Source organism: Micromesistius poutassou, assembly GCF_964030765.1.
Source record: "Micromesistius poutassou genome assembly, chromosome: 3".
Lineage (NCBI taxonomy): Eukaryota > Metazoa > Chordata > Actinopteri > Gadiformes > Gadidae > Micromesistius > Micromesistius poutassou.
The window spans coordinates 9664427-9676507 of NC_140273.1; the positions used below are offsets into that span (position 1 = coordinate 9664427).

Genomic DNA, 12081 nt, shown 5'->3' on the forward strand with positions numbered 1-12081 from the left:
TAAAGATAGATAAAAATTAAAGTATTCAGTTGGTGTATAGTCTATACGCAGTTTGTATTTAAATGCTTTAAATTATTTTTTATAATTTATTTTCTTTGGCACCGCAGACCAAATCTACATTTAGAACGTGCCAACTTAACATAGAACTCGAAGAAAAACAATGTTTTCATAATAGTTTATTTGTATATTTCTTTGAACTTTAACAGAAAACCAAAACTACATGAACCATTAGATGAACAATATCTTACGAGTGTGCTGTAACGAAATAACCTTCACATACAATTTGGATCCATTTTCAAAAAGTTCAAAAACTAACCACAATGTTGTTGCATGTTGTTCATACAACAGGATGTCCTGTTAACCCTAGTGGAGTTTACATGTTGGCCTTTGTGCCACTGTCACCATTGTTGCAGCCATCATTAAATAAGTAGTACATACATTTATTTAATCTGGCACATCACTGAAGCTCTGGTTTTGGGCCTATGGAGCCACCAAGAGAACCCCCTAAAATGCTACCTCATTGTTTAAAAACCTCTGAGAATGTTTAGTCAAAAGTCTTGGGACAGTTCGATGGAGCTTAAAGCAGCCGCTTGTACATCTCGCCTCCCCTCTCACTCACACACCTCTATCTGCCTTCCAGGGCCTTGTCTCTGGCAATCACCGCTTCATCGAACTTGATCATAAGAGTGGTGCCTTTGTGCCAGTGGACAGTGACCTTGGCGGGGAAGCCACTGTGGGTGAGGATGGCCTCCACCACCCCACCTGTGAACGCGGCGCAGTTCAAGCTGCTGTTATCCTTGGGCACTGAGATGTAAAGGTTGACCAGGGGCTCCTTCTCTATGATGTAGTAGGTCTTGTCGTCGTCGTTGGCTTGCTCCAGCTTGTCAGCCTCCTTGCCGAAAAGGGACTTCCACACGGATACCTGTAGACAAAACCCTTTTAATATGTCATTCACACATACGTACGATTACGGACCGACCGACAGACAGACAGACGCTCCTCTACCTTGATGAAAAGAAGTATGTTCAAGACTTTGGTTTCCCGCTTTCCGTTCTTCTCCCTCAGAACCAGGACGTCCAACAGGCTGACCCCTACGCCCTGGCCCATCTCTGCCAGGCGAGCCTGGAGTTCGGACACGGAGTAGACTCTACTCTGACAGTACTGCACCATCTCGGAGAACAGCAGAGCGAACGCGCTGACGCTCACTTCTGTTTTGGGCCGAGTGAGTGGTCGCTCAAGAATAGCGGACTTGCCTTTGGTGAACCGAGTCTCCATCTTCTATTAGGAAAAACATAAGGATGAAGGGGAAAGAGAGGGATTAGGCCTAGCATCAGCAAATACTAAATGTGCAAAAACAACAAGGGGTCAAATACGCTAGCCACTGTGCAAATATCGTCGGCAATGCAATTTTAGATTGTACAAAAGAACAATCCACATTAATGCACAAGACATTATACATACGTTTCAACCATGAATGTAGACCTACCAATGTTATCGTTTCGGTAGAAATGCTTCCTCTTCCGGGTGTTAACGTCATATCGTCACATGTCACGTTCAAAAAGGCACGTGACCAAAATAACTGCGCCGTTATGAAACAAAAAGACATTCTTGTATAATACAAAAATATATTCTTAAACTAATACAATGAGTATGCATAACGTTTTGGAACGAAATGTGGGATCCTACTTAGACTCACATTTTAGTATTTCCTTAATATACAATTATGAAAATCATACATAGAGAACATAGCTTGGGTCTCACGTGTGACTACAGTTAATTGTTATAGAAGCATTTCAACCACAAACCACAGGTCTGATGCCTATTGATGTGCATGGATAGGATCTAAAGTGCAGGAAAACATCTTGAGATAATTAGCATTCCACTAGCAGCCATGCTAGCATGTGTAACCTAGAAAATAGATGTACCAGACTTTGTTTTTAGAATGACACAAGTCAACTTTGGCTCAATCAATATTTGGGAGCATCAGTGTACACAATACCCTCCCCTCGTGTGGGAACACGACCAAAATCCCATACACAGCTCCCCAACTATTTGTGTGGGGAGTTGAACGTTAGCGAAAACACGTCCTGGACGAACTCAAATCACCGGGAATGTCTAATCATTAAGAGATTATTGTAACTAGCTAGGCATACGTTTACTTTCACAAATATCTCATCAAGCTGTAGGCTAATGGTAAGTGTTTTTGCGGAACATTAACTTTTTTGAACATCAATGTTTCGGGAACCTATTTCAAGAGTTTCTTGACAGTGACGGGTAAATCAAGGACAACATGGCCTCGTTTGGATTATCATTCTGGCTGCTTCTGGCTCTGTCATCTCAAGGCGCCCATTGCCATCCTGCAGGTAGGCCTACATGTCATTCATTTTAATAATTAAAAAATATATATTTCTCCCTCAATAGTATTTTGACAGCATTTTATTTAGAGAGCTGTGTTAACATGTGGATTGGATTTATTTCATATCTAATTGCAGTTCGACGGGGACCTAATAGGTTCAACATTTCACCAATCACATGATGTTTTTTTTATTTATTTTATTGTTTAATGGTTGGCTTAAGTGTCAACCTCCCACATGCCTATTGCTTGATGTCAGGGAACATTTGATGACATAGGAAAGCTTCCCCTTTTATCACTTTTTCTGTGTAATGTTTTTTCTAAACGATTATATATATTCACCAGGGAGTACACCGGAACTTGTGTACATTCACCCAATTCTAATTTCAATAACGTGCCCTCAGGTTTTTAATTCCAACTCTTAAAAAACACAAAAGCAGAACCTTGAGGTAACCACGTTATTGTAGCGTTACCAGCTGTGCTGAGCGTAACACCTTAAACCACACACACTGGATATTTATATAACGTTTATGTTGTAAGAGGCCAGTTTCAACCGCCCACCTTATTATTTATTGAATGCTTCAGTGTGAACCGCCCACCTGCTTATTTACTTGTTCATTGGTTCGCGCCAGTGTCAACTGCCCACCTTATTATGTTTATTGGTTGGCTCCAGTGTCAACCACCCACCTGCTTATTGTTTATTGGTTGGCTCCAGTGTCAACTTCCCACCTGCGCAGCATGGAGAGCTTCATCAGCGCCGTGGAGCAGGTGGAACAGTCCAACCCCACCCTGACCCCACTGGCCCTGGTCAGAGCCTTAAGGAGGATTGCAGGCCACGACGACCCGCTCACCGTCCATTACCTCGGCGCCTCCAACCAGCTCCCCGGCCTCTCTGTCACCCTGGACCAGGCCATCCTGAACGCCTCCTCCTTCAGCTTCTTCGACAAGGCTGTGCACCACATCGTGACAGACCAGGGGGAGGAGCGGGGCGTGGTGCTGGCCCCGGACGGCACCACGGTGGCCCTGGCTCCCCTGCTGCTGGGCATTGAGGCGGGGCTGAGGGCCCGGGAGGTGGAGGCGGAGACAGAGCCGGAGGGGGGAGCCTCCAGCGCGGCGGCCTTTGGGCTCTTCCCCCTCACACTGGGCAGGTCACTGGGCCTGTCCTTCCTCAGCCTGCAGGACTTTTCCGCCGAGCTGCGTCTGGGGCCCGGTGGCTGCTGGGACAGCGTGGAGCAGCCCAGGGTGTTCCGGCTGTCCCGGACGCCCACCCTGGCCACCGATGCCCTGATCAATGGGGGCATGGACGGGGCCATACTGGGCACCGCCCTCGCCAACATGTCGCGGGCCGCCCCACCGCCGCAGACCAGACTCAGCGCCACACTGAGGGGGTACTACGGCTACGTGCTGAGCGAGGGCCATGGGGTGGAAGATGTGAGGGGCCACGTCAGCGCCAAGAGGCGGGAGAGCTCCAGGAGCCTGATGGAGCCACTGGACCCTGAGAGGCAGGTGATGGAGACGCTGGTGATGGTGTGGAAGCTGGAGAAGACGGAGTGGATCGCCCTGGATGACGGAGTGGAGGTGTCGGTGAAGGAGGGGCTGCAGGTCTTTACTCACATGTACTGGGGTAAGAGCTGGCCCTGCCATCCACCCTAGAGGTAACCAGTGGGGAATAACTACATCAAACATACAGGAATAAGGAGTGGTGTATATAAATGGTATACAGTATATACCATTTATATACCCCACTCCTTATATATATATATATATATATATATATATGAATTAAACAAATCTAAAAAGAGGACATACAAATATGCCCACAAAATATAACAGAAACAAGAAATTAATTTTAGACTTACAGTAAGACAGGGTTTACCAACTAATCAATTATTGAGTTTTTGTCAAGATTACAAATAAAAATGGGTTTTCTTTGTCAATAACGTTGCACTTAAAATGTAGTACTTTTGGGGGTCTCTTACACAAATGATAATCAACCCCTGGTTCTTAGTCAAAGGTCTTGCCTTGTTCTTTTGGCCCCAGCCAATGCATCGGGCCACCGGATTCCACCAACTCAATTGTCCTTTGTGTTGGTGCTAATCAACACCTCAGAATAGCTGACTCTCCCTACATATATACTTGGGAGCCACGCTTTAGCCTCCCAGAGCCCAGAGCGCTCATCCTCTGTCTTGGGTCTTCCCTCTGCGCAGACTGCCCGTCCATTATCCCTCGGTGCCAGTGGGGAGCGGAGGAGAACCGAAGCACCCAAACGCCTTTGTCCCTCCCGCTGCCCTACCTCTACATCCACCACACCTTCCAGCCCTCCGAGCCCTGCCTGTCCTTCCCAGCCTGCTCCAGAGACATGAGGGCCATGCAGCGCTTCCACCAGGACGAGCGAGGCTGGACAGACATCGGATACAGGTATGACAGTCCTTCACCGTTGATAGAAAGCACCTCTGGAACCACTGGGAGAACATTGAAGGATTTGAGAGCCGTCAAATCATGGCACTTGATTTGGGTATTGATCGAAAGGGCAACTGTTGACATGAATTATAAAATACAAAAGTCAACAGCAGCATGTTTATAGTTAATTGTAGTTCATTAAGGATCACAACTATACAGCAGTTTTGCCTTGTGAAGTACATCATTTATGTATTTTTTTGTTATCCCTCCCAGCTTTGTGGTGGGCTCTGACGGCTATGTTTACGAGGGCAGAGGCTGGAATAACCGCGGGGCGCACACTAGGGAGCGCAATTCCGTCGGCTACGGCGTGGCGATCATCGGCAACTACACGTCCACTCTGCCTTCGCGCTACTCCATGGACCTGCTGCGCCACCGTCTGGTGCAGTGTGCGGTCGACGGGAGGAGACTGGCTGTAAACTATACCCTACTGGGACACCGCCAGGTGGTGAATTATACCTCCTGCCCCGGCAACGCCTTATATTCGGAAATCAGTACCTGGGAGCACTTTGGGAAATGATAGGATCCCAAAACAAAGCCATTCACAAACATAATGTCCCGTTACCTTACCATTGAAAAACATATGGTAATTGTTATGATTGATTAAATGTTTTCTGTGAAGTCTCCAAGTGGTTATCCTTTATATTCATGGTCATGGACTATGTTTCCAATTCGAAGCATGTTGTGTCTTCGTTTTTTAGCTATCTTCTTAATGGTAAGAAATAATTGACGGGGGGTGCCTAAAACCGCCACTGACCTCAGACTATAATAGGTGTTACAAATTAACGATGCTACTGAGAGAGACGTTACGGGAGGGCAGTAGATCAGGGACAAGTGATGCGGAAAAGAGTTTACGCTAGAAAGCAGGTGTGAAAACTTGCAGTGCATAAATGGCAAACAAAGGTACGAATTTTAATTTTATAAGAAAAGTTGGGACAGTTCAGTAAATGGGTGTAACTCTACGCATGTGAAGCTATGGGAAATATTACTGTTATCCATTCATATATGCTGTCATTAAAACCATAATGTCTATATTAATTCACGAATGACACGTTTAGGGTAGCCTAAGCGATGCCTACGGAGACATGACGGTGGAAACATCTGGCTCTTCAGAGGAAACAGCGCGACATGACGATGATCTGGGAAATCTTCGACTCCGGTGATATTTTGGATCATAGAAGATTTGAGTAGCCTACCTGTCGATTTTGTCATTCTCAAGCATGGGTGATCTGGTCCATTTGGGAGGCAAAACGTTGTACTTTGTAAATTGTTTCAGTATAACAGTGCCACCCCATGGCCAGCAATGGTCATTGCCATTTTTAGTACTTTCGTTTTTAGTAGGCCACCGGCTAGACCTCAAGCCACTAGATGTTTCTATAGGGAAAACGTACAAAGTGCACGTTTAAGTTAACATTAGTTTATCAAACTAGACTAATTCTTCCCAGAAGACGATTCTGAGAGAATAAAAAAATCAGTCAATCTACCACCGTGGTAGAAACACACCCTTAGGAAAAATGGGACAGCAAGAGTCGACTGGATCAACCCACTTGAATCTTTGTTGGGTTAATCCGAAAAATGCAGAAAAAGTAATCCCACTTGACTCAAGAACATCATCTTAAGGGTTTGTTATGAACCTTAAATGTTACAACATAACAGTGGCTACTGGATAGGATGACCTACAGTCATTACATTTCATTTCTATAAGTGTAAAACGTCCCTGTCCATTTGAATAGGGTAGGTTGTTTGTGATTTGTGTTGGACTCTGCAGGAGGCATCATGGCCTACTAGGCCTGGGGTGCTGAAGGTTCACACCTACAATAAAGCGAACAAAAACACCACGGATAAAGACTGTTCCAATGATGTTGTCTCCAGAGCACAGACCAGTTGTTGTGTTATAATCAGAAGAAGGTCAGTTTTAACAGCCCTCAGTGGACGGCAGAGCTTTAGTTATTGTATGTAGTACGAGAATGATTCTTAAGCAACCTCAATTTAATGAACAAATATGAAAAAGTTATGTTCTTAATCATATACACATCAAGGCATCTTTAAATGTCAAACATGTAAGCAGTAGTTGGAAAGAATAGATATAATGTTTTGTTTCCCACACATAGACAGAATAATGTTTTTCAATTCCTGTAGGCCTCAATGGTTTTCATTTGATGAATTCTGGGCTTCTGAACAAAGAATGAAAGGCATTTCAGCCCCTGATCATAACAAAATCAATAACAATCATCACCCATAATTGATCAAGTCAACGTGTTAAACACCAAAAAACAAAAGTTTTGAAAAAATAAATATTGTTATGCTAGTAACTTATACAGTCCTTAAGACCTTCATGAGTCTCAGATAATACTGGAAGGGGAAATTCAAACTCCTACATTGACTAGTGCGAGCCGAATGCCATCGTACCATAACCACCAAGGCCCAACATTCAACCCTATTAATAATAATTACATGCTTAAAAGATATGCCCTGCATATTGTATCGGCCTGCTGCAGCCTACTATGCTATCCTGTTATGGCTTCAGTTGTCCTTGGTGGCCAGATCCCCTTCACTTCTAATAAGATGCATTGCATCTTTGCAAAAAAGGTGGTGCTATTACCTGTATACTAATCCCCTTTGCCACCTGGCTGAGCTTCCCTCCCCGAGAGTCAGTCAGTCAGTTAGTCTTCCCTTGTAGCGAAGGGAGCAGCAGTGCTGTCTCAGCGCTAGCTTGGTCTGGAAGCCGAATCTACAGCGCGGGCAATGGTAGGGCCACTCCCAGTTGTGTTTCCGACAGTGGGTGATGAGGTTGGAGCTCTGGCTGAACGCCTTGCCACACACACGGCATACGTGCGGCTTTTCACCTGCAGGGGAGAAGAAACAGAAAGAAGGGAGAGGGAGTTGAGAGTGAAACTTTGTTTTTTTAATTTAACCGTCAATCTACCACATGAGCCTCATGTGAGAATGGCAACTACTTTCCGAGGACGACCTGGGCAAGAAAGCAGAGTTAAAATCCTGTGGTATTATTCAGCGCAGTTTAAAGGTGGGTTGTTGGTCAATGAGTCATTTCAATCTCAGATCCAGCAGAAATTCTGGGGGAAGATAGTAGAGAACCTTGACCAGAAACCATAAACTGAAAAGACGGCTTCCAGTAACAGGATTGTTCGAAACAAATCAAAGCAAAATAAAGTGTAAGACTGCTACTGCCAAGATTTGAGCTAGTCCACCATCAGACTTTAGATACGAATCGAAACTTTAGATATGAGTCTGATTTGTGAGACTAGATCTCAGGTGATACCTGGTACTTCAGTATAGGCTAGGGAAGGTATGCAACAGTACATCCATCAACTGGAATCACCAACAAGTGTGCCCTCATGACCATACACATTAAGTATAACTTCATACAGCATACGTTAGTGGATGCATGCAGTCAATATTCAACCCATTTCCCATAGAAGGGTGCACAGAAATCATATTTAGCATGCCATCTAAATAACTATAGTCTAGTTATGTAGATGGAATGTGAAATAGGATATAGTTACTAGACCAGATTTAATCTAGCAAAAAGTCTCCAGCAGGCCATGCAAGAAAGAAAAACAGAAGTAAATCATAATCTTTGCTCTATTTCTCTTTGCTCTATTTCTATATCTATTTTGGGATACGATTTCAATGTGATTTTATCCCCAGAAAATTATACTCTCCAACGGATTCAAACGTCAAACTTTCAACGTGTGCCTCCTGCGACCATACATGTCCCAAGACTCACCGGTGTGGACGAAGGTGTGCTTCTTCATGTCTGACTTCTGGTGGAAGCGCTTCCCACAGTACTGGCAGGGGTAGGGCCTGACGTCGGAGTGGATGAGCAGATGTGTGGACAGAGTGGAGGAACGCTTGAAGACCTTTCCACATACTGTACAACCAAAGGTTTTCTCCTGCAATGCAAACATGATGGATTAGGCGTATCGTATGATGAAAAAACTTTTCCCTTTCATTCATTCATGTGCAAGGTTTACATACACTCAGAAGTAAGGAGTGGATGAAACATTTCTACCAATAATTTAGAAGATTTAGGAAATATAAATTATTTGTAAATTTAACAGCAAATAAGAAAAAAAATATGCATAAGTTTATAGAATTAAATATGTATTTCGTTTCTTAATTGGCTCTTTTTATTTTTTTTAAATTTTCTCAGCTGTAGTAAAATACCTTTTAGAATGGATCTCTTAAGTTAGTTTGCGGGGTCGAGCCTCCACTCCAGTGAAATTATTGAGTTGTGTGGAACTCCACTGTGGAACTCCATTGTACTCCACTGTGGAGTGGTTTAGTTTCTCTGATTATCAATTATTATTGATTTTATTTGACCAAAAAACGAGGTCTTATACTTGGCTCACTTATACATTCCTTTCCATTTCCAGCTGTTTGACCTGAATATACATATAAGTAAAGTTAAATAAATAGCTTTCATTGAAACCTTTAAAGCGAGTGTATTTAGATTCAGTTCTGATGGACATTTCATTGAGACATAGGCCTACCATTGGCGAGAGCGGGGGTAATCTGTTTCTCCCATCAGAAGTTGAATCGTATCTGCTGTCAGAACTGCAGGTGTCAGTATCTCCACAATCTGAAACAAAGAAAATGTGAATTTCACCAGATATGGGCCATTAGAAACAATATTATTTTTTTTTTTGAAAACTGATGTAGGGTGCAGATTTTTTATAATTGTATAGGCCCGAAGCCAATATCCTCCAAACTGATTTTACTCCGGTTGTCTCGTTACAAACAAGCACACGATTTAACTAATTTAACTGAATTTAACTGAAAATAAATTACAAACCAACCAGTGATTAACTAATCAATAGACAATGTCCAGTAATCGAATCCATAACAAACCATATACAATTCTCTCTCTTACTGGATGTCTTGGAGCCGAGTGGCTGTAAGGCAGTGTGCGGCTTTGGCAGCAAGGTGGAGCAAATCACAGCGCAATCTCTGTGTATTATTGTTGAGGAGCTTTCCAAGGCGCTGTCCCAGGGCCCCCTCGGTTTCCGCAGCTCACACAGTGTCCTCGCAGCACTGCTCTGGCCAGAGCTTCTCAAAGTGGCCGGCTGGTGGTTCAGGTCCCTTCGCTTCACCAGGAAAGAACGAGGCATTCTCCGAGCCTGACAGTGATTAACCTGCGGATGTGGTGTTGTAGACGGAGATATAGTGACCGTAAATCGTCATTGGGTTAATAATAATTGCAGAAATAAGATGTATTTATTGGCGTGATAACGATTCAATAGCGAAATATAAAATAAAATAAAAATATACCACTTGTGTAAATGTTAATCTTTCTATATTTGTATTAAATATTTAAATAGATTAATAATAAGCCTGCACTTACCAAACTATAATTTCTTCAAGCCTATGGGAAAATCCCATCAGCAAACGAGTTTCACCATATTTTTCTGAAGTTGAATTGCAGGACCTCAAGAGAACCGTAAGGTCAACAGTTAAAACAACAACTAAATCAATCACATCACCGCTCCGAGGCTGGTATAATGTTGAGATGAGCTCTGAATGTAGACCACAATAATGATGAGAACGAGGAAGTGTAAAGTTCAGCTCTTGGACCACAGTGCTTCCTCAATGCAACGTAGCCTACCGCTGAACACAACTGAGTCCCTAAAAAAGTAACGATTCTCGCAGCTCAAAGACATAACAAAATGGCACTTATCTGCTATGAATCGATCGAGCAGCCTTGGTGGGGAAGCATTACTGAGTGGGTCATTGTGGCGTGTCAGGTGTGTGCGTGTGCGTGTGTGTGCGTGTGCGTGCGTGTGTGCATGTGCGTGTGCGTGTGCGTGTGTGTACGTTCGTGTGCTGTGTGTGTGTGTGTGTGTGTGTGTGGGGGGGGGGGTGTTGCTCGTGTTGACAGACTGTGAACACATTTTTGGATTACCAAAGAGTTTAAAAAAAAAGAAAGACAAACACCTCTACTTGTTTTTCTATGTTTTTAATCATTCAACAGGTACAATGAAATACAATGACCATAATGTTTTTTTACATGTTTGTCCCCCCTCCCCCTCTATATATCCAACTCTTCCTTATTAACGTAGTAGTCAAGACAATGAGCAATGCAACACTGCAAAAGCAATCCCGTCTCTTGATTTCTTCTAATTATTTGATGACCTCGTCCTGGTGATCTTGAACAAACCCAAAAATGCCCTTTCATTTCATTACCTATTTCATACACCTCGATTTCTACATCTGAACGATACAGAAGTCGTACGACTCCCCTTCCATACAGTGCAGCCATGTTTCTATTAAACCGTCTGTACACAGCAACCCTCACGCTGTTCGCCACTCAGGGCGCCAGACGTCACCTCAGACTGCTGAGGGGCTGACCCCTTTTGACGAGGATGAGTCAACGTTGTTAAAACAGAGAAATGGGGGACATAGAAGACCTGCTCCAGGGTATAGTCTCAGACCAGCTCACCATGTCTCTAGATCACTCTTAGTCAGCTCACAGCACGGGTTTGCAGAATATTTCTTATCTTAACCATTACGATTACGATAGAAACCCGACGCCTCCCCCGTTCTGCAGTGATCAGGAGGAGGTGATGTGGCTGACATATCGGTGTAAGCATGGGGGGGGGGAGGGGATCCTTTCAGACCGAGGGCAGACGCAGGTGCTTCCCACAACCCTGCAAGGCTGGGAAAGTGGTGACAAGGGTTGTTAAGATGTTCTTTACTGTGAGGAAAACATTGGGTGGCCCTTAGAACTCGAGATGGCCAAAATAATTGAACACAACACTCTGATGCATCGCCTCTGCAAATGTGCAGTGTCAAAATTTATTTTTGTATCATGAAGGGGATACAGAACACTGAAAGGTTATTCCACTCCATCATTTGTTATTTATATATCGCTTTCACCGCCAGTTAACATATACTGGTCAACAACATCTGCAGATCTGTAAGTGAGTGGGCAAGGTTCTTGAAACATGATGGATGTCGAATGTCTGTGTCATGTAGCACATCACTGGACCGATCAAACTGTCTTTGTGTTGACCGCTTTAAACCTACCGTTATTACCTATCCGTTATAAATGCATGGCATCGTCTCAAGCCTGTTGTTGTTTTGGTTTTGGTGAAACTAATTGCTGGCTGGACTAATACTGTTAATATTTTGATAATCCTCATAGTTCCTGTTTGAGTCTCTACAAAGACGGATGTGGTGTTTTGCACCATTCCCCCACTGATGAACAATAGAAAAGTTGCAAAGTAACCTAATTAATTCAACTCATTCAT

General features: G+C 43.7%; 3 protein-coding genes across 4 annotated transcripts; 1 reads left to right on the plus strand and 2 right to left on the minus strand.

Moving 5' to 3' along the window:
* Positions 1 to 170: 170 nt before the first annotated feature.
* trappc5 (trafficking protein particle complex subunit 5) lies at positions 171 to 1537 on the minus strand (the record flags this gene model as incomplete). Of its 2 annotated transcripts, none has more annotated exons than XM_084465161.1 (3): positions 171 to 922; positions 1006 to 1278; positions 1487 to 1537. In XM_084465161.1, the coding sequence occupies 3 exons, from the start codon at positions 1535 to 1537 to the stop codon at positions 626 to 628; spliced, it is 621 nt and encodes a 206-aa protein (XP_084321287.1). In that variant the 3' UTR covers positions 171 to 625. The 2 variants fall into 2 exon arrangements, with proteins under 2 accessions (XP_084321287.1, XP_084321288.1); XM_084465162.1 differs by having other exon boundaries at positions 1462 to 1497.
* Positions 1538 to 2055: 518 nt separating this feature from the next.
* On the plus strand, positions 2056 to 5434 carry LOC311340388 (N-acetylmuramoyl-L-alanine amidase-like). The gene is made up of 5 exons (XM_084465291.1): positions 2056 to 2193; positions 2269 to 2363; positions 3069 to 3977; positions 4561 to 4771; positions 5027 to 5434. Exons 2-5 carry the CDS (start codon positions 2291 to 2293, stop codon positions 5328 to 5330), a joined length of 1497 nt encoding a protein of 498 aa, XP_084321417.1. The 5' UTR covers positions 2056 to 2193; positions 2269 to 2290; the 3' UTR covers positions 5331 to 5434.
* Positions 5435 to 6944: 1510 nt separating this feature from the next.
* LOC311340085 (uncharacterized protein) lies at positions 6945 to 10294 on the minus strand. The gene is made up of 5 exons (XM_084464945.1): positions 10176 to 10294; positions 9705 to 9966; positions 9325 to 9413; positions 8559 to 8724; positions 6945 to 7656 (listed from the first exon to the last, which is right to left on the minus strand). The coding sequence occupies exons 2-5, from the start codon at positions 9940 to 9942 to the stop codon at positions 7466 to 7468; spliced, it is 684 nt and encodes a 227-aa protein (XP_084321071.1). The 5' UTR covers positions 9943 to 9966; positions 10176 to 10294; the 3' UTR covers positions 6945 to 7465.
* Positions 10295 to 12081: the final 1787 nt, after the last annotated feature.

What these genes read in the sequence shown, in the direction of transcription:
- LOC311340085 (XM_084464945.1), bottom strand. Translation starts at nt 9,942, where the DNA reads ATGCCTCGTTCTTTCCTGGTGAAGCGAAGGGACCTGAACCACCAGCCG. An exon ending in ACTCGGCTCCAAGACATCCA is followed by an intron (nt 9,414 to 9,704) that starts GTAAGAGAGAGA and finishes TCTTTGTTTCAG; the next exon opens with ATTGTGGAGATACTGACACC. An exon ending in GCACACCTTCGTCCACACCG is followed by an intron (nt 7,657 to 8,558) that starts GTGAGTCTTGGG and finishes TCTCCCCTGCAG; the next exon opens with GTGAAAAGCCGCACGTATGC.
- LOC311340388 (XM_084465291.1), top strand. Translation starts at nt 2,291, where the DNA reads ATGGCCTCGTTTGGATTATCATTCTGGCTGCTTCTGGCTCTGTCATCT. An exon ending in CTTTACTCACATGTACTGGG is followed by an intron (nt 3,978 to 4,560) that starts GTAAGAGCTGGC and finishes CCCTCTGCGCAG; the next exon opens with ACTGCCCGTCCATTATCCCT. An exon ending in TGGACAGACATCGGATACAG is followed by an intron (nt 4,772 to 5,026) that starts GTATGACAGTCC and finishes TATCCCTCCCAG; the next exon opens with CTTTGTGGTGGGCTCTGACG.